This window comes from Cervus canadensis, chromosome 2 (genome assembly GCF_019320065.1).
Source record: "Cervus canadensis isolate Bull #8, Minnesota chromosome 2, ASM1932006v1, whole genome shotgun sequence".
Lineage (NCBI taxonomy): Eukaryota > Metazoa > Chordata > Mammalia > Artiodactyla > Cervidae > Cervus > Cervus canadensis.
In genome coordinates, this window is record NC_057387.1 from 18,029,412 (window position 1) to 18,056,624 (window position 27,213).

The 27,213-nt window shown below is 45.6% G+C and overlaps 2 protein-coding genes across 4 annotated transcripts in view; both read left to right on the forward strand.

Moving 5' to 3' along the window:
* VPS45 (vacuolar protein sorting 45 homolog) overlaps positions 1-6,328 on the forward strand; it is a 64,797-nt gene extending 58,469 nt beyond the window's left edge. Inside the window, exon 15 of the mRNA XM_043457240.1 lies at positions 5,322-6,328. Coding sequence (XP_043313175.1) covers positions 5,322-5,409 — 88 coding nt within the window. The 3' untranslated portion in view covers positions 5,410-6,328. The remainder of the gene's footprint in view (positions 1-5,321) is intronic.
* Positions 6,329-11,319: 4,991 nt separating this feature from the next.
* Positions 11,320-20,649, forward strand: PLEKHO1 (pleckstrin homology domain containing O1). Of its 3 annotated transcripts, none has more exons than XM_043457261.1 (6): positions 11,320-11,448; positions 12,609-12,755; positions 17,062-17,202; positions 17,888-17,992; positions 18,374-18,475; positions 19,828-20,649. In XM_043457261.1, the coding sequence occupies exons 5-6, from the start codon at positions 18,467-18,469 to the stop codon at positions 20,530-20,532; spliced, it is 714 nt and encodes a 237-aa protein (XP_043313196.1). In that variant the 5' UTR covers positions 11,320-11,448; positions 12,609-12,755; positions 17,062-17,202; positions 17,888-17,992; positions 18,374-18,466; the 3' UTR covers positions 20,533-20,649. The 3 variants fall into 3 exon arrangements, with proteins under 3 accessions (XP_043313196.1, XP_043313182.1, XP_043313192.1); XM_043457247.1 differs by lacking the exon at positions 11,320-11,448 and adding an exon at positions 11,580-11,928; XM_043457257.1 differs by lacking the exon at positions 11,320-11,448 and adding an exon at positions 11,989-12,115.
* Positions 20,650-27,213: the final 6,564 nt, after the last annotated feature.

Here is a 27,213-nt window from a genome sequence, read left to right on the forward strand (position 1 = left end):
TCTTCTCTTAAGCCACTTCATTTAGCCTTTCATGCCTGTCATTCCCCGAAATCACTTTTGTTGTGGTTCCAGGGATCTCCATGTGGCTAAACTCAGAATCAACTTTTAGTACTCATTTTACTTGACATTTCAGCAGCATTTGACACTGTTGACCAGTTCCTTCACTTTGAAAGACTTTTACCACTTAGCTTCCAGAAACTACACTCTGCTAGTCCTCCTACCTCACTTGCCATTCCTTCTGTCTCTTTGTTCATTTCTCCTATTTTTGAAGTCCCTGAAACTCTCTTCTCGGACTCCCTCACTCCTTGTGTACACCTCACTCCTTGCTAGTCTTATGGCTTTAAATTATATCCTCTAGTGACTCGCAGATTTACATCTCTAGTCTGAGTTTTTCAACCTCAGCACCGTTGGTATTTGAGGACAGATAATTGTTTGTTGGGAGTGGGGGGGGGGGGGGCGGAAACTGTCCTGTACATTATAGGATGTTCAGCGACATCCTTGGCCTCTACACACCAGAGGCCAGTGACACTCCCACAGTTATGGCCACCAAAAATGTTTCCAGACATTGCCAGATGTATCCTGAACATAAAATCACACACCTCTCCATTGAGAATTACTATTTTTAAAAATATTTTTATTGATTTATTTGGTTGCACTGGGTCTTAGTTACAGCAAGAGGGATCCTTAGCTGCCACATGTGGGATCTAGGTCCCTGACCAGGGATTGAACCTGGGCCCCCTGCATTGGGAGCCCAGAGTCCTAGCCACTGAACCACCAGGGAAGTCCTGAGAATCACTATTTTCAATCTGAGCTTCTCTCCCAAAATCCAGATGTATATATCCAACTGTCTACTTGACACTTTTACTTGAATGTCTAATAAACATCCCTATTTAACAATAATCAAACCAGGTTTCCAATATTTCTTCTTAAATATAATCTTCTAGTTGTTTTTACTCACGACCTCTGATTCCTCTCCTTATACATTCTCTTAAACCTGTATCTTAAATCTTACCTCTTCCCTTAAGCCACTCCTTTTAGCCTTTCATGTCTGTCATTCCCCGAAATCACTTTTCCATTCTCAGACTTATCCATTCTCCTAGTTGCTTAGGCCAAAAACTTTGTCTTCCTGGCTCCCCTGTTTCTCTCACCTACATGCTGATTTATCAGTAAATCTTGTGATCCTTCCCTTCAAAGCATGTCCAGAATCTGATACCCTCTCATCACAACTGCCTGATTGGTACCACCCTCACTTCCATCAGGATGCCTTACCTTTAACCCCCTGTGTAGTCTGTTCTTAGTATAGCAGTAGAGCGAATCTGTGAAAGTATATAATGTCACATCTCTGCACCAAACCCTCCAGGTGTTTCCCATCTTACTCAAAGTACAAATCACAACCCTTACAATCCTTATTACCATGCCTCACATGAGCTCATCTTCAGCTCCCCTCCATCCCCTTTCCTTAATCTCTCTAATCTCATCTCTCACTACCCAATACCTTATTCACCTCACTCTGCCTACACCAGCCTCCTTTCTGTTCCCTGAACACACCAGGCCTTGGAAGCCCCCAGGTATGTCTTCCATTGCCTTATTCAAGTCTTGGCTCCAATGTCAATTTCTCAGTGAGGTCTTCCTTGACCGCTGGATTTAAAATCTCACACCACCATTACCTCCACCTCTCCTTCAGACCTGCTTTGTTTTTCTCCATAGCATTCTCTTCATCTAACATATTACAGAGAGGCAGTGTAGCATCATGGTTAACCCATATCTGAGTTGGCATCCCAGTTTGGTCACGTTCAAGATATAAGACTTGATTCCTGTGCCTTAATTTCAGTGTGAAGTAGGATGGTTTCTATCTCATTAGAATTGTACTTCACATGTAGTAAGTGATGTTTTTTACCATTATTATTATTACATTTTACTTATCAATTTTGCTTATCTTTCTTCCTTCCCCAGTGGAATACGTATGCCATGAGAGCAGAATTTTTTCACTTCACTTATTGCTATATTCACAGCTTTTAAAACGGTGCCTGGCACATAGGCACTTAATAAATATTTGTTGATCAAATTGTTATCTCTGGAAAGACTGATGGGGAAAATAAGAGTCAAAGAAGACGAGCTTTATGTATACTATTTAACACTTTTACAAAAAGAATATATTCATGTATTACTTGTACTCCAAAAAACTCATAGGCTTACATGCAAAATAGATACTAAAACAAATAAATTCCTAGAGGCTTTGTACTGTGAGAGCATGTTGGGTTTTAAAAGATGCATCAGTCCACTAGATAAAATACAGTAGGGATGGGGCAGCTTTCTAGACAGAAGGAATAGTATGTGCAAAAGCCAAGAAGTGTGAAACACGGTAGGAGCTCTGACAGCTGTAATCAGTATTTTGAGCTATTAAAAGTTCCATCTCGTCCTTTCCTCTCCCCCATTCTGATATTCCAGCTAAGTATTTGGCTATAATTAGAAGCTTATTACTCCATTAAGGCAACTATCTTGGCTTTTTTCTCATTATTTTTCAGAATGTCTTTTTCTGTTTTCTTGCTCCCCAGAAATTCCATTCATTTTTTTCCATTATACCAGTCTTCAGATCTGATTCTAAATTCCTTTAATGTTTTTGTTGTAAGAAACTCACATGTAATTTCCATCTGTGGAGTATAGTTTTTTTAAAAAAAGAAATAGGTATTGTTATAATATATAGCTTTATTTAGGAACACAGTTTTTCTTTTCAATTATTTTAGTAATTAAGATTTAAAATTCTGTGTTAGTCTCTAGTCCCTTATCAAAGACTTAAAAGTAAAGAAACTTGTTTTTCAATGTGTGATGCAAGATTTTTTGAGGTCGACTTTTAAAAATCACGGCTTTTTTCTGCCCACCTTCCTTCTCTCCATAGAGCCCAAAATGACAGCACAAACAAAGACAAGCTAATCCACTAGGTTAGCTCCTGGTACCATCTCTGTTTGTACCATCTCTCACGTTGCTTTGTGATTGTGTATCCCTCTGACCCTTAAAGTTTAGAAGTCATAACTTCTAAAGTCATAAGTTTAGAAGTGCTCATATATACACCTCATTCAGTGCCTACCATATAATGGATCAGTAAATACTGTTACATTTAATTGAACTGAGCTGAATTGACTGGATTACAGTACCACAGGGGAAGGGGATTTTTGAGTTTGCTTTTTAAGTAAGATGGATTTAAAACAAATCTGGGAAGAAAAATCATTCTGTTTTGTTGTTTTTAAACATAGTCTAAATCTGGGGTACAGATACCAATATGTTCATCACCCATAATTTTTAAAGCATTCTGAAGTGACTCATCAAAGTCCCCAAATAGATAGTTTTTAAAAAGCCACAATAGCCCTGGGGAACAAAATTAGGCCTAACAGATATAAAGAGTGTTTTCTTTTTGCAGGCAAGAATGTGGGGTCTTGTTGGTCCACAGAGCAGGATCTTTAAGTACAATTTCAGGAAGGTTACTCCTTTCCTTTCCACATGTAGCATAGTCTCAAGTGAAGCAAAGATCACCTCATAGGTTTCGATAGGGTTTCCCAGCATATTTGTTTCATTCTTACCAAAAGTCACTAATCAAAGACTTCTTGTGTTATCTTTCAAAAAAAAAAAAAAATGCTGCCTCATTTCCTGACACTTATTTTCTGACCTCAAAGTGTCTCCTGGCCAACTGGCCAAAGAGCCAGGCTAGACAGAGGTGCCATTATTAACAGAGGTGTTCAGTGGGTGAATAGATGAGTTTAGCTTCTACTCCTTTCCCTCTATTTCACCATTTTCTTCTTTTGCAAAGGAGTTTGGAATTTAAATTCTGTAAGCCTAGAATCTTCCAGGTCTAAAACTGCACAACTGTGGTAATAAGTTACCTGGTCATTTCACCAACCCTCTGCCTGCTGCTAGACCTGTATCCTGAGAATGAGTCCAGCATACTTCTAAGTACTGCCTCCCAAACTCCTGTATTACAGAGAAGGCTTTCTTGCCAATGGGTGGCTGTTTTAATTACTTCATTTATTCAGTATACCTTTATTGGGCCCCTACTAAGTGTCAGCCTCTGTGCTAAACCCTGAAGATCTAAGATGAATAAATCTTAGCCCCACCCTAAGTAACTCACAGTCTATTCTGACATCAATAATGTATGGAGTACCTAATTAATAATAATATGATACTAACACAGCTCTAGGACAGAGTGATGGAGGTGACTAGCTCAGCGTGGAGGAGAGTTTGGGAAGGCTTCACAGAAAAGGTGGCCTTTAATCCTCAGCCTTAATGATACAAGGGATTTCATCAGACAAAGAAGGGGTAGTCAATCATTTAAGACTTAGGACAGGGAGAGGGGATCAGGATGGGGAACACATGTAAATCCATGGCTGATTCATGTCAATGTATGGCAAAAACCACTACAATATTGTAAAGTAATTAGCCTCCAACTGATAAAAATAAATGAAAAAAAAAAAAAGATTTAGGACATAATAAGAGCAAAAGCATAAATGTGTGAAAGCTTAGGACACATTTAGGGAACAATGAATGGTTGGGCATGAAAGGCACATAGGCTGCATGTTTGGTGGGAGATGGGACCAGACAAGTGAGAGTATTGTGTGGATTTGACAGCTGGATTTGAATCCCACCTAAGCCACTTACTAGCTGTTGTGACCTTCTCAAGTCACTTAATCTCTCATTTTTTAAATGAGAATAGCATAAATACATATATCCATTTATATGTATACACACACATAGCTTAAACCAATTCTCAGAATAAAATAAATACAACTATTAGTTATTATTAGGCCACATTATAAAGAGCCTTGAATTTTAATCTGTATATGATTCTATAAGCAAAAGAAAGTTTTTAAAGCAGAAGAGGAGAAAGTATACAATAGGATATAACTTGTATTTAGAAAATTGGTGCCACTTTGGATAGCAGATTGGATAAAGAATAGATTAGAGGCACAATAAAAGTTCTGAGGCAGTTTTAAGAGTATAAGTAAGAGGTACTGATATAATATGGTTCTGAGAGTGTATAGCCTTGTCCTTAAAAATTCTGGATTCCAGACTAGAAATTTCAAACTTGAAAAATCCTGCAAGTTTAAAACTGAAAACACAGTGAGAACTCTGGGGAAGTGCAAAAGGCGCTCTCCTAGTCCAGATGTTTTCGTGCTCAACTGATGCCTCTGTTCTGCACCCAGATATCAGACCAGTGCTTCTTGTGTTCTACTCATGATATCCTTTCATCTACGTAGATATTATGAGCAAGATACTCTGTTTTGGAGATGCCTTTTTTTCTCCCCTTTGAGTAACTCAAGTCTACTGGTCAGTTTCCTAGATGAAGTTCTGGCTTCTGGACTGCACAGCCGAAGCAAGGAAACCTCTCAGGTTACATCAAGGTCAGCAAGCAGAAGATGAAATGGTGATGGAGAGGTGAGCCGAATGGTGCAACTTCCCCTCTTGCTTCGCTGCAGGCTTTCTCCACTGACCAGAGGGGTGTTGGAGAAGAGCCTTGGGTTTTGTGCTTGTTGTTATAACCCACATCCAGGTAGCCTGCTGATTCCTGAACTGTTGGCACAGACACCAAGGCTCCCAGTGATGAGTTGAGAGTAAGTCTGAGCCCATTCCAATCCACTTTTCTCATGGTTTCTTTATCAAATAAATAAATGTGTTCCTTAATTAGGAGATTGGGATCGACTTATATACACTACTATGTATAAAATAGAAAACTAATGAGGACCTACTGTGTACAGCTACAGCACGAGGGGCTCGCCTCCATTCTCTGTGGTGACCTGAATGGGAAAGAAACTAAAAGCGAAGGATGTGTGTATACATTCAGCTGATTGACTGCTATACCGCAGAAACTGACACAACATTGTAAAGCAACTGTACTTCAATAAAAATGAATTTTTTTTAAATAGCTCATGAACTCATACTTAATTTAGGCAAACTGAGTAGTAAGAACACAAATATGTATGTACAGATGTTTATAGTATTTGGAATTGATTAACAAAATTAAATCATTTGTATCAGTTCAAAAAAATGTATTCCTTGTATTTGATAGCACAGTCACTTCAGTTTCTCACTAATTATGTTGGGCTCTTACTTGAGTAAAGGATTAGCCCTTAGAGGAGTTTTAAAAAGTAAAAATTAGATGCATATACTACAGACTCTCTCTTCTCTTGACCCCTTTTCTTTTTCATTAACATCACATTTCTGCACAAATCATTTCTGAAAATTCATATTTCTACAAGAAATTGTTTGTCCCTAAATTGCAGTTTTCTGTGGTACTGAGAAACCATGTATGAAGACAATAAAAATCCATTTTATGAAAAGATACAGTGATTTGTTTTTGTTTCTTTGGGGTTAATAACTATTTATGGGAATTTAAGAGATGAGGCATGAGCTGGCTGTATGCCAAACAGAGAGAAGGCATTGCCTATACCCAAAGGATAGGTAAAGTATGTCAAGGCAAATAATACATTCTGGTGTCAATTTCACTTCTCTTGAAAGCAGTGGAAAATGATAATGTCATTAATACCAGGAAATTACGGTGTGCTCAAATCCTACCACAGTCCTTTCCTGGTGCTTGGCATAAAATTTTTAAACCTTCCTTTTATGTTGATAAACTTTGTGTAGCATTAGATAGCCTAGGCTCAAATCCGTGTCACAGTTATGTGACTTTGGGAATGTTATTAAGTCTCTTAGTGGCTCAGTTTCCTCATCTATTAATACAAAAAGAGAGTAATTAAATTCCTCCTTGTAGGATCATAAGGACTAAATAAGATGAGAGAACACATATAAGGCACTTAGAACAATGTCTGATACATAGTAAACCACCCAATGAAATTTGACTAATAATAATATAAATAATATGGATTCTGTCTCCAAGTTGGGGATACAGAATCACTACACAAAATGACTGAATTTCTGTCATCTTCCCACTACATGAATCAGCGGTTTGAGAAGTAGGAGGGAAGAGCTTAAGGGTCATTGGACCCATCTCCCCTTTCCTCTCCTCTCAGCTCTCGGCCATTGTTTCACCATACACTCAGGAGAAGCCCCTAAGGCTTTTGTCCATATTACAGCTAAGGGCTAAGATCTAATAAGTTCTGGTCTCTTGTTTTTTAAATAATTTTTTTTAAAAAGTAAGGGAGCCTTACTTTTAAGGCTAGGGGAGACAAGTTTTAAATGCAGCATTTTACATGTTACATAGTTTTTTCAAATAGAAACCTCCTTTTTCCAAACAGGATTACCTGTGCTTGCCTTTCTCTTGGCAAGGTAACTCTGGAATAAGAACACTTTTCTAATATCGTTCTCTTCATTATTCACCTGCTTCCATAGTGCCTAATCAGCTAGCAATATTAAGAAGTCTAGGGACACATGTGCACCTGTGGCTGATTCATGTCGATGTATGGCAAAAACCACCACAATATTGTAATTACCCTCCAATTAAAATAATTAATAAAAATAAAAAAGAAGTCTAGGGACTTCCCTGGCAGTCCAGTCAGTGGTTAAGCCTCTGTGCTTCCACTCCAGGGGGCCCTGGTCAGAGAACTAAGATCCCACACACATGCCTCGAGGTACAGCCAAAAAAAGGGAAAAATTTTAAAGTCTTAAGAAATGAGCCTTACCTTCAGGGTGCTTTATACCAGAAGATGGCATTTCTTTATTAAGGATCAGAGATTCATATTTAAGATTTACAGAGCTGATAATATTATTACTGGCCCTTTGTTTTTTTCCCTTTAAAAACATCATTTAAAAAAAATATATTTTGGCCACATCACATGGCATGTGGGATCTTGGTTCTGGGATCAGGAATCAAACCTGTGCTTCCTGCATTGGAAGCTTGGAGACTTAACCACTGGACTGCTAGGGAAATCTCTAAAAACATTTTAATTAGGGTCTCATATGCTTTCAATGACCTTCCTTCTAAGAGATTGAAATGCCCTAGTCAAAACCTCTATGTCCCATTCACTCTACAAAAGCCAAGGTGCTTGTATTTAGCTAAACAACTGTTTGGCTAACAGTTTCTGGCCTGTCAATGTGCAGGCAGCAATTCACAATCCTTACCTCTGATGGCTCCCTTCTTCCTCTTTTAAGTGAAGTTACTTATAAAGTGGGCTTCCGTGGTGGCTCAGACTGTAAGGCATCTGCCTGCAGTGCGGGAGACCAGGGTTCAATCCCTGGATCGGGAAGATCCCTGGAGAAGGAAATGCAACCCACTCCAGTATCCTTGCCTGGAGAATCCCATGGACGGAGGAGCCTCGTAGGCTACAGTCCACAGGGTCACAAAGAGTCAGACATGACTGAGCGACTTCACTTTCACTTTCACTTATAAAGTAGCCAATTTAAGAACTAAGCTACTGAGCAGTTGGGTCTTATCCATGGCAATGCAGTTAGGGAGGTAACCCACCATAAGTACCCCCAGTATCTTCTCTCCACCAAAGAAGGAAATTGGGGTATTTGAGTTATTTTTGTGGTTTGTGTGTGTGGTCGTGTCAAGCTCACTGAGGAGACTGTGCTATGAAAGTGAGAAAAAGAACCCATAAGTTCCTACTCTGAGATTTCTTACTTAAAGATTGGTCTTTGGAAACAGTCCCAATTCATAGATCCCAATTCAGGTGCCACGACGCGGTTCGCCTGTTGGAGAGAAGTAAAGCCTAAAGAACGGGCCAGGGGAGGAGCATGGCTTATGGAAAGAGGGATGAGTAACAGGACGAAAGGAGACAAGCGAGGGAGGGTAGGGCAGGATGATCACAGGAGGGAGTGTAGCCGTACAGGTTAATGAAGAAAGAAAAGCCAGAAATTTATGTAACAGCTTCAGGAGCAAATAGACAGGGAAGGTTCTCCAGCCCACAAGCATCTGTTCTGGAATCTGAAAATTACTTTGGAGAGTTTGGATATTTTAGCAGTCCCCCTGCCTGATGTTCCACAAAGCTCCAGCTCCTTGCCGATACAGCACAGGGACTCTAGTAACTTGCATGCAGGATGTACTCAAGTATTTGCTGACTAAAGGAAGATGAGGCAAGTCATGAATTAATTTTTTTTTCCCATAAACAAGAACCTATTTAAAAGTCCAAACCACTCCTATCTCCCTGGGCCAGCAAGCTTTCAAAACATCAAGCAGGGTAGTTTTCTCACCACTATATTGGGACATTTTGCTTCCTCGCTTAGGAAGATACCTTGGGTTTTCTCATTCTTTTTTAAATCACTTTTAAATAGTTGTTGTTGTTCAGTCAGTAAGTTCTGTCTGACTCTTTACAACCCCATGGACTGCAGCACTCCAGGCTCCTCTATCCTTCACTGTCTCCTGGGGTTTGCCCAAATTCATGTCCATTGAGTTGGTGATGCTATCTAACCATCTTATACTCTATCACCCCCTTTTCCTCTTGCCCTCAATTTTTCCCAGCATCAGGGTCTTTTCCAATGAGTTGGCTCTTTGCATCAGATGGCCAAAATATTGGAGCTTCAGCATTGGTCCTTCCAATACTCATGGTTGACTCCCCGTAGGATTGACTGGTTTGATCTCCTTGCCGTCCAAGGGACTCTCAAGAATCTTCTCCAGCACCACAATTTGAAAGCATCAATTCTTCAGCACTCAGCCTTTTTTATGGTCCAATTCTCACATCTGTACATGACTACTGGAAAAACCATAGTTTTGACTATACAGACCTTTGTTGGCAAAGTGATGTTTCTGCTTTTTAATATGCTGCCTAGGTTTTGTCATAGCTTTCCTTCCAAGAAGCAAGTGTCTTTTAATTTCATGGCTGCAGTCAACTTTCCACAGTGATTTTGGAGCCCCCCAAAATAAAATCTGTCATTGCTTCCACTTTTCCCCCTTCTATTTGCCTGGGAGGGTGGAAAACAGAGATGGAGAGAAGGGGACTGGGTATGTGTACAAAGCCTAATTAAGCTTTGTTGAGTCAGAAAACCTGGATTCTAACCTAGTTAGCCAGTAACCTGCTGTGTTAACTTGGGCAAGTCGGTTGATTTGCCATGCCCTGTTTCCTCATTTTCCAAGTGGGAATAATATTTATTCCTCATTTCCAAGTGGAAATAATATTTATACCTCACAAGGTGGCACTAAAGATTTAAAGAAACTATATATAAGAGCATTTTGAAAGGATACATTTCTATATCAGTCTAAAATAGAGGAATAAATTAGTATGGTTAATGAGAAGAGGTTAAGAGGAATATTGTTGGATTAGGGAGAAAGGATCTGGGAAAAAAAAAAAGAGAAGACCCTTCCTTCATTTGACAGATACCAGAAAAAGCCAAGGCCACTTCACTCCTCAATTTGGCCGACTTTTTTTTTTTTTTTTAATCTTGAGACATCTCTGAAAAAGTGATTCTTCCTTTCCTCTGCTCCTCTGTGCCAGGGATTTTTATTTATTTGGAAGTTTCTGTGTGCCTGCCATATGCCAGGCAGTGTGTTCGTTAGCTCATTATTATTTAGTAATTAGCTCTAGAGGGCAATACTAAAAGGACTTTCATGGGTCATCTCATGTATTCCCCTATCTTTCCTGTTGGTGGAACTAGCAGGCAGTTCCTACAGAGGAACTGAGGCCCAGAGAAATTCAGTGACTTGACCAAAGGCCACAGATCAGTGATGAAACCAGTACCCAAACTAGGTTTCCTCTCTCCTCTTCCCATTAAATGTGTACTGAGGGGAAAAAGGAAGTCACCAAGATGTTGGTGTGTGGGCTCCGAGGCAGAGTCGGCTTAGGAGTGATCAGCAGTTTCCTCCAGCCAGGGCCTCCTCTGGGCATTGTGGTAGACAGGGTAGTATTTTTACATGTCAGTGCATTAGGGGGAGACATCAGATAGCAGGATGTTTAAGCCTTACCTGGTGCTTATATTTAAAGCCACTTGGTCTAACAAATCAGGGCTTTGGAGGCAAGAATTCTATTCCTTCCAGCACTTACAATGTGTCTGCAAATTCTGTATCTCACTTTTCTCTCTGTGCAACCGAGATCATAATATCTACCTCATACATAGGGTTATTCTCCCGAGGCTCAAATAAGGCCTAATGATTTGTAAACTGGAAGAAATGTGTATGAAGTTCTCTTCCGCGGAGAGCCCCTACACATCGGTACCCTCCGAAGCATAAAACTTTTCCCCAACAGTTGACCTGCCCAGACCACTACTCCACCACCTAGGGCATGTGAATTCCGGATGCCAGTCCTGGGTAACACGCCCTCCCAGCTCACGTTCTTGTTTTTGTTTGGGGTTTGGGAGGGAGAAGATCTCGATCTAGGTTATCGCCGGTCTTTATGAACCTGCCTGTCTCTCCATCACCCGCTCCATCGGCCCCTGCCGGCTCTGTCGGCAGGTCGGCCCGGGCGGTCTTCTCAGGCTCCACCTCTCGCTCCGGCCGTCAGTGCGAGTCCGGGTGCCCCCGCCGCCCCAGACGCCGTTCCCCGGCGGGGTGTAGGTCTGTCTTCTTCACCCTCAGTGAGTCAGAAACAAAAGAGGGTGTGGGGGGAGCGCACTCTCTCCGGCTCGGCGATTCGCCCTTTATTCTGAACTCGCAACGTCAGCGGGCGGGTGGATGGAGCTGCGGGGCGCGGGCTGGGCCGCCCACATCGCGCCGGGCCGGGGCAGCGGCCGGGCCGGGCCGGGCTGGCGGGCGGCGGGGGCGCGCTCGGGGGACCGGGCCGCGTGGGCGCCGGGATGGAGGGCGCCGAGGGGCGGGGAGCAGGCGTGCGTGTGTGTGCGAGCGCGAGGGAGGCCGGCCTTTAGTGTAACCGGAGCTACAAAGAAGGGGAGAGTCCGGGAGAGGGAGGGAGGAGCGGCGGCGGCGCCGGGGGCCTCCGCGCACCCTCCCCGTGGGCAGGAGCCCCCTCGCAGCGGCCTCGGCCCCCGACGCGGGGCCGCCCCTCGGCGCCCGCCCGGCAGCCCGGAATGATGAAGAAGAACAATTCCACCAAGAGGGTGAGTACGTCCGCCCGCCCCGTGGCCGCCGCTGACTTTGTGCCCCGAGGACCCCGGCCCCGTCGGACCCGCGGGCGGCCGGCTTGGGGACCGGGGACACCCCGCGCCAGCCCCCTCCTTCCGGCCCGGCCCGGCCCGGTCTCCGGTCCCCTTAGCTTCGGCCTCTGTGCGCCGGGCCCGCGACGAGGTACCGCGGGGGCTTTTGTTTGTTTACTTGGGCCGGGGGTTAACTTGGCTGAGTTTCTGCCCCGACCCCCGGCCTCGCCTTCCCCGGGCGGCGGGCGGCCGCTGGCAGCAAGCTCTGCAGCGGCGAGAAGACAATGAGAAATAAAATGCTGTAAAGCCCGGCGCGGCGTGGAGGGGCGCTGGGGGAGGGGGCGGGGGGCCCGGCGGAGCCCCGATGGCCACCCCTCGGCTCCGGCCCGGCCCTCACCCCTGGCACGGGCGATTCCAGTTGTTTATTTGGAAGAAGGGGGGAGGGGAGCGGTGGGGACGCGAGTTCCTTGGAGTGAAAGGCTCTGAAGAAGTGGGGAGCGAACGCGGGGCTCCCCGACTCCAGCTGCGGCGGGGCGGACGCGGGGAGGAGACCGGGGACTCGGGAGGGCGCGGGGGAAGGAACGCGAGGAGGAAAAAGCTGCGACCACCTAACCGTGCGATTCTCGTCCGACTCGCGGGGGCAGGGGCCTCAGGATGGAAACCATCAGTGTGCACCGCCTGAGAAGGTCGGCTGGGTCCGGAAATTCTGCGGGAAAGGGATTTTCAGGGAGATTTGGAAAAACCGCTACGTGGTGCTGAAAGGGGACCAGCTCTACATCTCTGAAAAGGAGGTAGGTGCCCTTGCCGCTAACTACCCAGTGTTCTCATAGTCCTGACCTGGTCTTTCCGAAGGGGTGTTGTATGTACTTCTCATCTCCCCCTTCCCTCACTCATTTTGTTCAGCGGTCCGGCTGGTCTCTACCCCCATCTTATCTGCAGAGAAAGGTCGCCCTTCAGTGAGAGGACCCGAGTTAGAATTAGAAGTTGCATCTTATTTAAAGATTTTCCTTTGAAAATACCTTTCTGATAACCATGATAACTCCCTCCCAAGATGTCCCCAAAACTCTTAAGTGTCCCCTACTGTCCCCTACCCTCTCCTGGCCTCGAGCTGACCGTAGGATTCTTTTTTCTTTGCTGTTGCTGCCGAAACACCCTGTTCAGCTTATTCCTCCCTCCTTCCTGCCCCCCCAGCCCAGCTAGCCTCCCCTTTCCTGCCTCTCACAGAGACATATGCAAGTCGTATCAGCAGTCCAGCTGCTCCAAATCACAGAAAACACACATACATCCAGAGGCTGTCTCACGTGACCTCAGGTAGAGTATTTGTAAGTGGCAGTTATTTCTCTTGAAGCCAGTGTTCTTAATTAACATGTTCTCTGTTCCCCACCCCCACTCCACTTAAAAACAAAGAAGCAAGGAACTCATTCTCCATTCCTTCCTACCCAGCACTGGCCCCCACCCCAATTATATCAGAAGGGAGAGTGGAGTTCTGAACCCCTGCATGTCTCTGTCTTTGGCTCTATAGTTAAAATGAAAACAGTCCACGTTGGGTCAGAACCTGAGCCCACATATTGAATCCAAACTCTTCTCTGTTTTTTGTTTTTGTTTTTTTTTTAATTTTATTAGTTGGAGGCTAATTACTTCACAACATTTCAGTGGGTTTTGTCATACATTGATATGAATCAGCCATAGAGTTACACGTATTCCCCATCCCGATCCCCCCTCCCACCTCCCTCTCCACCCGATTCCTATCCCTAATTCTTGGGCTCAATAACACATAGGCATGTGGAGAAACTGAAATTGCCCCTCCGTGGTTAGAAGCCATTCCAGTCCCTATCTCTGTGACTGTGAGTTCCCTCACCAGGGGCTAACTGGGAAGTCCTCCCTGAGTTCTAACCTCTTCTGCTTTCTGCTTAGACTATATTTAGGTAAATAAATCCTTTTATGGTATTGAAACAAGACACACACGCAGTCCTGGGGAAAGTATTCATCTTGAACAGAACATCTACCGAAGCAGCTAAGAAAGAACTAAGCTATGCCAGGGCCAAAGAGATCCCTCTTAAGGGTGTTTAAACCTTGCTGTTTACACTAAGCTGAGAACTTGGTGTTGGAGTGAGGTGAGAAAAAACTTTGACAGGAGAATTTATCTTTAAGGGTCACCTCTACCCAACCCCAAATCCTACCCAAGTTTTTGTTTTTGTTTTTTTCACAATTTGCTGACTTTCTAGTTTTTTTTTTCTTTTTTAAAGCAAATGTCCAAGTGTATCTCCTGTCTTCCCTGAACTTCATAATGGCAGGAAACTCTAGTGAGCAATCGGGGAGAACTTCCCACACGTCAGTGGGGAAAACATGAGATCAGGGAAAGGGTAGGAGGAACAAGACTTTTTTTTTTTTTTTCTTATTTGTACCAATCTGAAAAACAGTCTGGGGATGAAAGAGTGTGACGGACCCTTATTTGTGGAGGAAGGGGTACTGAGACAGGGGAAAGAATGGAATGACCTCAGCCTAGGATGTCTGGTGTCCTGTGAGTCAGGAACATCTGACCAGTCATGGGGGCAGAGGAAGGCATAGGAAGAGGGAACAAGCCTTTTGGTATTACTCTTCTTTGGAGCCAGTTTCCATGCTTCAAAGGCCTAGGCTAAAGGTGAAACTGATCAAGGATGTAGGCTGTATTCTGTCCCCTTCCTGAAAGCTCCAGAGCCGACAGAATTAAGAGTTTTTAAAAATGTACTATGATATCTGTAATTTACATGTTAATGCAAGGAAATCCCTAACCCTCTGTCCTAGAATTTGCACCAGTCTTTTCCTTTCGAGGCAAGTGCCTCGACCAAAGAAATCCTTCTGTATTTGTTAATAACTGTTTTCCTCATTCTCAGTCAAAGAGCACCTTTTGACCATGGGGCTGATGTATAGGAACAGAAACTAGACCTTTGGGAGACCTCATGGTAGAGGAAATTGAGTTCAGTGCATCTTTTTTGGCAAGCATGGGAAAAATTCCTTTCTGTTGCCTAAAGACAAAGAATCCAGGGAAAGGAAGGGTTGACCTTGGCGAGTGGTAATTATAAATGAGACTGTATGAATGAGATGGGGAAAAACAAAATACAGTGGGGAACTAGGGACCTGGAGCTGTCCATCTTCCCTGGGCACTGGAATACGCATCTCACTGCTTGTCTTACCCCATCTCCTACCCCTGCCGTATGCAGGGTTGACCTCTGTCAGTGTCTCATGCTTCCCAGAGCTGCTTATCAGTCGTGTCCAAGCCAGAATACCTCCCTTCCCTTCCCTCCCTTCCCTTCCCCTCCCCTCCCCTCCCCTCCCCTAAGGAAAACAGAAACAAGTAACTCTCTTCCCCTGGCTACATACACACACCCAGCACTTTCCTCTCCAAGATTTCTGGCCTCTGCTGATAGTCTCAGCTCTGAGGAAGGAGGGGGAGAGGAGTGAGGCACCACCCTGCATCCATGCGCCCATGTTTCTGGGAATTGTTCTGGGACACCCCTTGCCAGCATCTTGTCCATTTCCACCCACAATCCTTCAAGGCCCCTGCCGCTCCCTAGCCCAAAGCCAGGATAGGGGAGAGGCCTGGAGGAGCCACAACAGGTTGAAACAAACAAAGGTGGGTGTGTGAGCGGCCATTCACCTGAATGGGCCTGCGTCCCCTGGGTCTAGCAGCAAGTCAGAAGGATGGGCAGATACAAGAGCAGAGATGGGTTGGGGGATGGAAGAGAGAACCACGCAGATAGATGAAGTCACCTCCACGCTCACAGTTCCTATGTCAGAACTTGTGAAGTGGGGACTCTTTTGTGAAATAATTCCAGTCAGGGAGGGTAGATACCACCCAAGGAACATATGACGCTATGTCTATCTGTTTAGTTTTAACAAGTGCTGGTGGTTGTCATCTCTCATCCCAAGAAGACATGAACAGGCTCATTCCCCAGGGTCTTCAGCCTCAGGTGCAAGTAGCAGAGGGTGAAAGGGTTTTCTAATCACAGACTCCTCCTCTGGGCCAGTGACAAAGTCTTCTCTCCTCTTGTAAGACAGATCACAACTTCAGAGGGCCAGAGCCGTGGGATCACCTCAGGGGAGAAGAGGAAAATCCCTGAGGGCTTTAAAACGGACCTTGACAGAAATTTAGTGGAATTTGCTTTGTGGCGCTCACCCTGTGGGATCAGAGGATATAGACAGAGTTGTGGTCTTCCATTAGACATTCAGCAAGAGAGTTAAGAGCCAAATGATGGATAAAGCTGCTAAGGGTGGAGCCGGTTGCAGGATAGATTCTACAAGCAGGAAGGGCTCAGTTTAGACACAAGGAAGAACTTCCTGACTATAAGGGCTCAAACTGGAATCATGGGAAGAGGTAGCAGAACACTCTTTCCAAGTAGTCCTCCAGGGAGAGTATAAACGTATCTTTGCCTAGAGCGAAGTGGGTGACTTTAGTGGCGTCTCAAGCCTGCAGGAGCTACATTGGGTTGTCAATGGTACCTTGGAAGGAATAAGGTGAGGTAGGAACTACAAGTGTATTTTTCACCCTATCTGAACAAACCTAACACAGAGGTGGCTGTCCCTGTGGTGCTGAAATGAAGGAGATAGATGAGTCTTATCATAATAGAATATATTTAAGGAAGGAGCTAAATGAGGGTAAGAAAGCATCAACATACACATAAGAAAGGGGAGGCCCTCCATTCTCTCCAGACATCCCCTAATGTTGGCTCTGCCTTTACCTTCTCTGGACAGTCAAGGGCCATCCAGGTCTTGCTTACTTCAGAATGGTAGGATTAAAGTATGAGCCCTATAACGGTGTCCTTTGAAGGACAAAGTAGGAATCATAATGAAGAGACCTACTGGGGTTCTGGAAAGAGTAGCTTGGCTGAGGGGAGTTGGGATGAGGAGTTTAAATGAAAACCCATGCGAGGAATCAGGACTTGGGGTCCCCCCTACTGTCAGGCCTCTATGAGCCTTGGGTAGGACAGCCTTTTCCTATCCTGTCATCCCTCCCTTCTCAGGCTTCTTCTGGTTCCCAAGACGGGTCTAAACTAACAGTTTGGGAGAAGGGACTAAGTAATTTTAATCCTCATCACCTCATCTCCAATCCTCCCCTAGGTAAAAGATGAGAAAAACATTCAAGAGGTGTTTGACCTGAGTGACTATGAGAAGTGTGAAGAGCTCCGGAAATCCAAGAGCAGGAGCAAGAAGAATCATAGCAAGTTCACTCTTGCCCACTCCAAACAGCCCGGGAACACGGTATGCTCCTCCTGCCACCTTGGCCCAGGAGCATGGACCGGGTCAGGGGTGTGGAGGCCAGAGGAGAACACCTTCCCCTTTGGGATCTCTGTCAGCAGTTTGACTCAGAGGCCCTGAATTACTGCTCTCCTACCAGCTTTTATTATTTAATCTGAGAACATGGTGGCCATTTCCTTCCTTCCAGGCAAGCCAGCCTTTAAACTGTCCAGCCACAAAAATCATCTCTCTCTCTCAGTCTCTCGCTCTCAGATACACACACACACACCCCTCTTGGAAAGCAGTCACTTTTCCCTGTTCCATGATAGGTGGTTGAAATTCTGAATCTAATTTCTCTTGTCTGAGGGAACCCAGGGAAGCCATTCCTGTCACATTCTATCTCTTCAGACATTTAAAGATCTTTATTTTAGTACCTGTCCTTCACCAAACCTCTTCTAATTATCTCTAGTGCTGTATTAATATCCAGTTCCCTTCAGAGCTCCTCCTCGGTCATTTCTAAAACAGCCTCCAAGCAAGAGCATCTTGCAGTAGAGGCTGATTTCCTTAAGTTACAGGTAACTCCGGAAGTAGAATCTCTCTCCTTCCAAGAGCTGGGTCTAAGAGAGTGAAGTTTAACTTCTCATTTCTACACTGTCAAGGTGAGGCCAGCTCTATAAAAACCCTGACTGAAACGCAAATCTTCTCACAGGCACCTAACCTGATCTTCCTGGCAGTGAGTCCAGAAGAGAAGGAATCCTGGATCAGTGCCCTCAACTCCGCCATCACCCGAGCCAAGAACCGCGTCTTGGATGAGGTTAGGGGGGCTAATTGTGGGGAGGTGGACACTGAGGCACGGGGAGCAGGGTGACTCTTAAAGACAGAAGAGGATGGTGCAGGCCCCATTTACTAGCTCCCCGCCAGCTCTGCTGCTTCATCTCCCTTTTGAAAGCCCTGTTCACCTCTTGGCTTCTCTCTAAGTCTTTTCTGCCAGCTCCTGTTTCCCTGCTTTCTGATGCATGGGCCAGCCTAAGAAGCCCCTTCATGTCCCATAAATTCCTTGCCCTTAGATTTGCTCAGGAGCAGTTCCTGAGCTGGGGGTTATTTCCCAGTCCAGGCATGTTCAGGCCTCAGGGGAAGCTGGTCTGGGACAAGGAGTCTCTGAATAGCACCCATGACTCACAGCGCATCTCTTCAGGTCACCGTTGAGGAGGACAGCTATCTCGCCCACCCTACTAGAGACAGGGCAAAAATCCAGCACTCCCGCCGCCCTCCGACTCGGGGACACCTAATGGCTGTGGTATGTAAGGCTATAAGAAAGTAAAAATTGCTGAAGGGCTAACTCCATGTCAGTTCATCTCAGATGGGACTGTATGGCATTTGTGTACCAAGGTCAAAAGCTAGGAAAGTCCCTTCACCCTGTTCCCTTTCTCGATTCCTCCAAACCAAAAATATTTATCCTACTGTGAATTTGAAAGATGTGCCCTCAGTAGGGGCTTCCAGTTGGTCCTAGTGGTAAGGAGCCCGCCTGCCAATGCAGGAGATGCCAGTTCGATCCCTGGGTCTGGAAGATCCCCTGGAGGAGGGTATGGCAACCCACTCCAGTATTCTTGCCTGGAGAATCCCATGGACAGAGGAGCCTGGAGGGCTACAGTCTATGGGGTCGCTAAGAGTCAAGACATGACTGAAGCGACTTAGCACATATGGATGCCTTAATAGATTTAGCATCTTTTGAGGAAAATGAGATACACTCACAAGGAAAGTGAGAAATAGAAGAGATGAATACTATGAGGCAATGTAAGATGCTGTCTGGTGGCTAGCTATCCTGACAGGTAAGAGCATTACGTATTGCAGGCATTTAGAGGAGCAAGGATTTTCTTTCACTTGTATGAGCTCAAAGTCTCTAGGGAATGAGGCTCTCAGGTATAGTAGAAAGAGTGTGGGCTTTGAAATCAGACAAAACTGGGTTGGAATCAGCTTTGCTGAAGCTGCCCACCTCCAGCTGTAAAGTGGGGCCGTAATCGTGCCCATGTGAAGGGCTGCTGTGAGGAATGATTGAGATAACATATGTATGTTACATGTGAGGTGTGTTACATGTGAGGTGTGTTACATGTGAGGTGTTGAATAATTTTTTTAAGTATTTTTTTATCTTTTGAAAAATTACAGTATTTTACCCTGTAAAAAATTACAGTATCCTGGAAATAGAACAAGTTTTATTCAAAGGCAAGGGGTTCTGAGGTCCAAATTGCAGAGTGGGTTGAGGTGTGTGGCTCAGAGGATACAGAAGAAAAGAACAGTTACACTGCCATGCCAGGCATCCTGTGTGTGTCAGACCCAGTTGATGCTGAGAGTCCACAACACGGAAGGAAGAGACACTGTTCAGAAAGCTCGTGGGAAAGTGGAAAATATGGGAAACAAGAGAAATTACTTTAAATCACAGAAATATGAAAGAATTAAGTTTAAATCACCATCAACTGAATAAGAAAGCGCAAACAAAGTCAGAGGGCTCTGTCAGGAGTGGGGGCTTCTCATTCAGGGAAGGCACGTTGAGGAGGGAAATGACCACAGCTTGCTTCTTCCCTTTCAGACAGGCAGTCCTGAAATGCCCATGGATGACAATCTACCCCCTTCCTTCCCGCCCTCTCCCTCCAGGCTTCAACCTCTACCTCGGATGGGATGCTGACCTTGGACCTGATCCAGGAGGAAGACCCTTCCCCTGAGGAGCCAACCTCCTGTGCTGAGAGCTTCCGGGTCGACCTGGATAAGTCTGTGGCCCAGCTCGCAGGCAGCCGGCGGAGAGCAGACTCGGATCGTGTCCAGCCCTCCTCGGACCGGGCAGGCGGCCTTCCCCGACTCTGGGAAAAGCCAGACAAAGGGGCCACCTACACCCCACAGGCACCCAAGAAGTTGACCGCCACAGAAAAAAGCCGTTGTGCCTCCCTGGAGGAGATCTTGTCTCAGCGGGACGCTGCACCAGCCCACACCCTCCAACGACGGGCCGAGGACCCCCCAACCCCCATCCCACCCCACCCGGGGCAGCTGTCCCGGATCCAGGACCTGGTAGCCAGGAAACTGGAGAAGACTCAGGAGCTGCTGGCAGAGGTTCAGGGACTGGGAGACGGGAAGCGAAAGGCCAAGGACCCCCCTCGGTCTCCTCCCGATTCTGAGTCAGAGCAGCTGCTGCTGGAGACGGAGCGGCTGCTGGGAGAGGCATCGTCGAATTGGAGCCAGGCGAAGAGGGTGCTGCAGGAGGTCAGGGAGCTGAGGGACCTGTACAGACAGATGGACCTGCAGACCCCCGACTCCCACCTCAGACAGACCACCCAGCACAGTCACTACCGGAAGAGCCTGATGTGAAGGCCAGTGCCAGAGTCTGGAACTCGTGGGGGTGGACAGATTCTTCTCTCCAAGTGTTGCAGGATAAAAGCTTTTTTATTTACCTCAGTCAAAAAAGAAAACAAAAACACAATCGAATTCGTTGCTCTTGCTGCTGCCTGACCCTCCTACAGTCCTTATTTCCCAACCTCCTGTCCTTCCTTCCCCCCGTCTGTCTCTGAGCCCTAAACTGCCTCAGGTGTGAGGAGCAGGTGACCCCCTACAGCAATATTAAGAAGCTTTCACCTGGATGAAGAGAGGGTCATGAAGGCTCAGTTTGACCATTTGACCCACACACACCCTCTGAAGTGTGAGGAATAACCTGCTGCTCCCAACCATGTGTTTGGGCTCCTAAGTTTAGAGGGGGAGGGGAGGGGGCTTCTCTTATGTCCCATTCCAAGTTTTCAATCTGAGGGTGAAATTTCAGCTGCTCGACTCTAGAGATGTGAGAGCCAGTGCCACCTGTCCATGCACACAGAAGTGAAGTTTATCCCAGCCCCAAGGAAGATTTGTGCAATTAAAATCCTCCCTGACCCCACCAGGCACTGGCTTCTCATGCCTAGCAGCCTCTGATTGAGATCAAGCTGCCCAGCTTTCTTAATATGAGGTGTTTCTTCCCTTCATCTCTCACACCCTTCCCGATTCAGAGATACAACCCTGGACGGAGGGTATGGGTTTGGATTTGGCTGGAGGTGCCTAGCACAGGAGAACCAGGGATAGTCAACCCGACAGAAAACCAAACTAAAAAAGAAACTGACTTGTGATGCATTGGATGAAGGGGAAAACCAAGTATGTGCCCGGTTCCTCTTTCGGCCAAGCTCGGGTTTCCTGTAGCCTCTCCCTCTCCTTCCTCAAGCCTCACTTCCAATACTAATCAAGCCCAAGCTTTAGAAAAACATCTTTACACTCACACCACCATCCTCCCGACCACCTTTGGGGTCACCAGACTCCCCTGCATCCTTGGCTGTGGGGAGCCTTTTTGATTGCTTCTTTCCTCTGAAGTTTCTAAGATCAAGTTAATAACAGTGATAGTGTCAAGAGATGAGTCATAAAGGCAAGATATGAATGATTTTGGGAAAGAAGGGAACAGATAGCCCCTTGAATCAAATGAAAGGTCAAAAAAAAAACCCTTGGAAATACAGTTGACACTTGAAAAATACAAGGGTTAATCCACCTGTAACTTAGCAGCCATACCCGTGGTTCCTCTGCATCTGAGGATTAAAGCAACTACAGGCTGTGCTGTAGTATTTATTGAAAAATATCTGCATGTAAGTGGACCTGTGCAGTTCAAACCTGGGTTGTTCAAGGGTCAACTGCAGACCGCTTGTTAGCTTCTTTATCCTCTTCCCTAGATTTCCTCTAACCTCCAGAAGCCAAAACCTAGAGCTCCCCTAAGGGTGAGAGGGAGGAAGGGGAGAAAATGGAAACAAACGACATCTTGGCCACAAGGCTGCCCTCATGTGACACTCAGGAGGATGGGTAAAAGGAAAACAAACTCCTTTGGGCAAGACCCTCAATTGCAGTTCTTGTGCTCATGATTTTACTCCATAATTCAACATAAGCAAGATGGTGGAATCTAAGTTGAACATCTGTAGGAAAGAGATTCTCACATTTTTGGTCCCCACCACTCGCAGTCATGAAGATTTTTCCTAGATCTATCCTGTCGTTACATAATTACATGTATCTTTGAGTGAGGAGAGAACACCAGGGTGACACTACATGTTACTCCCAGAGTCTCCTGGCGTAGGAGGGGAGGGAACCTGGGTCTCCAGACTTCTGTCCTCCAAACAAGCTTCACTCACCTAAACTCCAAGAACGGTCAGCAGAGAAACCCGTTGTCACAAATAGTCTAGGTTAAAATGATATTTACTAAAAAAAAAAAAAAAAAGGTATTTACTTCCTTTATATAAGTCTGCATCTTCCTATAAGTTTATTTTACCAGCATTTTCCCTTTTTTTAATCTTTGTTGCTCCCACATAGTGAAGAAAAAGACAAAAGCAAGAGTGACATATATATCCCAACATGCCAATTATCTTTTGTCTCCCAGCGGAGCTTAAGGATGGAGGGAGACACTGCTGAGGAGGAGGATAGGTGAGGGGGAGCATAAAAGAAAGACCAGGGACCCCAGGACACTTAACTAGGCACTGGACTGCTGGGATCTTCAGGCACCAAAACCAGGCCACAAGGGGTAGTAAAATGAGGCCGGCTTTGGAACCAGACAGCTCTGGGTTCAAATTCTGACTTTTTAGTTATGAGGCCCCGGGCAAGGCACAAGCTCTCCAAGTGTCAGTTTTCTCATCTGCAAAATGGAAGCATAAAGATGTATGGCAAATGCCTGCTGATTGGTAAGTGGCAGCTGGGGCAGCTGCCGCTATGATTAGTTTGACTCAGTGGCTTGATAACTGTAGCTCAGCTGGTGGGAGTACAGTCTGAATGAGGCTTAGAGGATGAGCTTACTGTCACTGGATCCTGGTACACGAACTGACCCAGTGTGTGGACTGTGCCCATAAGCCTTTCTTCAAGGAGAGAATACCAGGTACTGTGCTAAAGGCTACAGATAGAAGGTGGGGTGAGGAGAGCCTGAGCTCCTGTCTTCAAAAATTTCAGAGCTTAGCACAAAGCCAGGCTTCCCACTAGAAAACATCTTAGAGTATACCCTGTTGATGTCAGTTAACAAAGCAGGAGCACGTGGCTGAAGGATAATAATGCTGGGCACTCTAGCTTTCCCCTCCTCCCAGACCCCTTTCCCTCACTCCATCACTCCAGTTTCTTTACCTGAAATATTTCCCTTACTTCTTCCCAGTCACGTGTTTTGGGGTAAATGGGTGGATTGAGTAGAGGGTGTGGGGCAACCTGCTTACAACATAGTTGCTGACATTTTTCAGGATGTGTGTTTTTCTTCCTCCTTCCCTCTCTTCCAACATCTTTGTTATATTCTTTTCTTCCACAAATGAACTGGAAAAGGGAGAATCTTTTGGGAGGCCCCAGGTGAGATGAGGAGATCCAGGACAGAGTTGAAATGGGGTGAGGGACAGAGGCAGGTAAAGAACTAAATGTCGTTTCCTATTTCGGTGACGTTTTCCTCAACTTTTCCTATTCTTCTCCCATTAAACTGTTAAGTAGAGGTTTGGGGAACAGAACTACAGTCCTGATCTGCCTCCATTAGGAAGAATATCTGAGGTGTTGACCTGGAAAGCTGATGAATTAATTTGCATGCTATTTCTACAGCAGAGCTGTAGGTTGTTTAGGGCAAAAAGAAAGTGGGGGGGAGGGGAACAGCAAATTTCTCTACTCCGGCTCCAGCCTTCACAAGCCATGCCATGCTGACCCTAGGGAATTAGCTGCCCTCTGCCAGCCCCTCTGCAACAGTAAACTGTACCTCATTCCCCGCAAAACAACAGTCCCCAAGGAATTTCTCCCCTCTTTAAACCTTATGGGCAAGGGGACCCAGCCTATTCTGCAACCCTTGAAGAAGCTCGGCTACAGCCCCCTTCCCTTCACACTCCCTCCCATTGCTGGGTTCGTTCCTTTTTCTGCTTTCTTCCTACCTCCCAGTCTCCCAACAACAGCAGCCAATCCCCAGCCTGCTCTAGAGCCACACCATATATGGAGAGATTGGAAAGAAACCCGAGTAAATGCAGGAGGGAACACACCACACACACACATAGACACTCACACACAGGCGTGCACCCCTAAGAGCCTGAGCGCCTCTCTGCACGCGACCCTGTGTCTGTCTGTGTGTATGACACAAGTCCCACCATTCCCTGCCCCAGCCCATCCCACCCACGAAACGAGGAACCTGTTTGCTATTCCCCGCCTTTATTCGTGCCCCCTGAGATCATCAATCCAACCAGTTGCCTGTGACCCAGATTCTCTGCACTAATTACAATCCTAACGAGATCTAACAAACACCCAACTTAGCGCAGCTGAGACCCTCGAGGTCAATTAGTGCAGCCCAGCTCACAGCTCAGGAAATGAGAGACGGAGCCAGAAACTCTCGTACGTGCCTCGCCCCAACCTCAACCCCAGCCTGAGCTGTCTTGAAAGCAGGCTTGGGGAGAATGCAAGAATTAGCAAAACCAGTTTAAAAATACGTTCTTGGAGAGTTAACAAGTGTGGAGAGAACTACGTGAAGGTTGGGGAGCAATTTGAGAATACAGATTCCCAGTTTCTCCTAAGTTATCAGGATGGAGAGGTTGATATAGCTGCAGAAACAAGGGACATAAGGGAGTTTTCATTTTCATAAAGACAATATGGAAAAGAGTAACTCAGAGAAGAGCAGGCAACAGAGAACCCTTGATCTGCAAAACAGCCTCCAACTCATCCCCTCCTCTTTGCTTTCTCCTTTGGACAAGTTGGATTTATCTCCCCTGTCTTTCCTGCTGGTTTGGAATAGCTCTGAAGTCACCTCTTTCTTTCAAAAATACTAGATTCAATCTCATTCTTGCTAGTAAAATCATGACAGCAAACAGCCCCTTCTCCCAAGAAACACAGAAAAATCTAAAATAAGGGTAATCAGTTTTGGTTGAACAAAGTGATGTCAGATATCTTGGTGAAGTGAAAAGTCACTCAGTCGTGTCCAACTCTGTGTGACCCCATGGACTCTCCAGTCCATGGAATTCTCCAGGTCAGAATACTGGAGTGGGTAGCCTTTCTCCTCTCGAAGCGATCTTCCCAAACCAGGGATCGAACCCAAGTCTCCCACATTGCAGGCGGATTCTTTAAGAGCTGAGCCACAAAGGAAGATATGTTGAGATGATGTCTAAACTACTATCTTCTGGATGAAGAATGAGAGGAAGTGGTCAGAGGTGGTAACAATAGGACTATGGTTGCTTTTGCAAATTGCTCCTACCTGGCAGCAAATGCAGAACAACAACAACAACAAAAAAAAAGATTGAGCAGAGCATCATGGATGGCTTGTTCCCCATTTTCCTGGGTTCCTTCCTTTAGGTGACAAGGCAGTGGAATGATTTCCTGTCCTACATCCTCTGCGTGCAAGCCAGTCATCCTAACCTCATCCCTAATGCCTAGGCTCTGGCAGGAAGAAGGAGAGGGCTAGTGGAATACCCTACACCCGAGTGGGGACCTGGACTTGGAGCCACCGTGAGAGCAGAATGTCCCTCTTCCCCCAGGCTTCGCCCAGCCTTGCGCATAGGGCTGCACTCTGCCTTAGCCACCTGGAACGTGCCGGGCAGGACGATGCACATAAGCATCAAAGCTGTGTGCTGACTCCCAGTTTCTTTCCTGGCCTAACCCCCAACTCTGGGACCAAGGCACTTACAACTGAGTACTTTTTTGGCTCCTTTACTTGGGTGTCTAACAGGCATTGTTTTTTATAATGTATTTTTATTTTTTATTTTTTTGGTTGCACTGTTGCTGTGTGTGGCCTTTCTCTAGTTATGGCAAGTGCGGGCTGCTCCTCTTTGTGTTTTGAGGTCTTCTCATTGCAGTGGCTTCTCCTGTTGCAGAGCACGAGCTCTAGGTACACAGGCTTCAGCAGTTGTGGTGCTCGGGTTTAACTCCAAGGCATGTGGACTTTTCCCAGAACAGGGACGGAACCTGTGTCCCCCACACTGGCAGGCAGATTCTTATCCACTGCATCACCAAGGAAGTCCCATCTATTTTTTTTTTCTTCTTGTGATGAGAATTCACAGGATCTATTACCAAATTTTAATACCATTTTTAAAGATCACTTTCCATTTACAGTTGTAACAAAATATTGTCTATATTCCCTGTGTTGTACAATATATCCTTGAGCCTACCTTACTCTCAATAGTTTGTATCTCCCACCCTCCCACTCTTATATCACCCCCCAACTAGTAACTACTACTTTGTTCTCCATATCTGTGAGTCTGCTGCTTTTTTCGTTGTTAAATTCGCTAGTTTGTTATATTTTTTAGATTCCACATAAAAATGATATCATACAGTATTTTTTCTCTCTCTGACTGACCACACTTAGCATAATTCTTTCCAAGTCCATCCATGTTGATGCAAATAGGAAAAATCTCGTTCTTTTCTATGGCTGAGTAGTAGTCCATTTTAATAGGCACCTTAAGTGTGGTAGATCCTTAAATAGTGACCCTCAATGAATCAACCTCCCTCCATGCTCTTGCATTGTGAGTTTACTGCTTCCCCTACTCAAGAGGCATTGCTGTTCCTCCAAGTGCTATTTGAATCTGGCTTTGCCTTGTGACTTGCTTTGGCCAGAGGAACATGCCATTGTATACGTTCCAGAGTTAGGCCCTAAGAGCTCTTACAGTTTCCTCTCTGGCCCTCTTAAAGTTTAGCTGCACATAGATAAACCTGGCCGAGCATCTCTGGGATATGAGGCCACATGGGGGAAGAGGCAGTGAAACCACACCGAAACATCCCAGGATTCAAGCCTCTGGGCAAACACAAGCTAAATGCAGCACACCATTCAAGACCAAAGACCAACCACCCAGTCAGCCCACAGAACTGTGAGAAATTAATAAGTCATTGTCTAAAGTCACTAAGTCTGGGGTGGTTTGTTATGTAGCAGTAGAAACTGAAACTTTGAAGTGGGAAATGGCCATAATTAAAACCTAAAACACAGGACACTGGCATTGGGATCAGGCAGCCAGGAGACTACTAGTAGAGGCTGGATGAACAGGAGGAAATTACTATTGGACGCTGGAGAAAGGG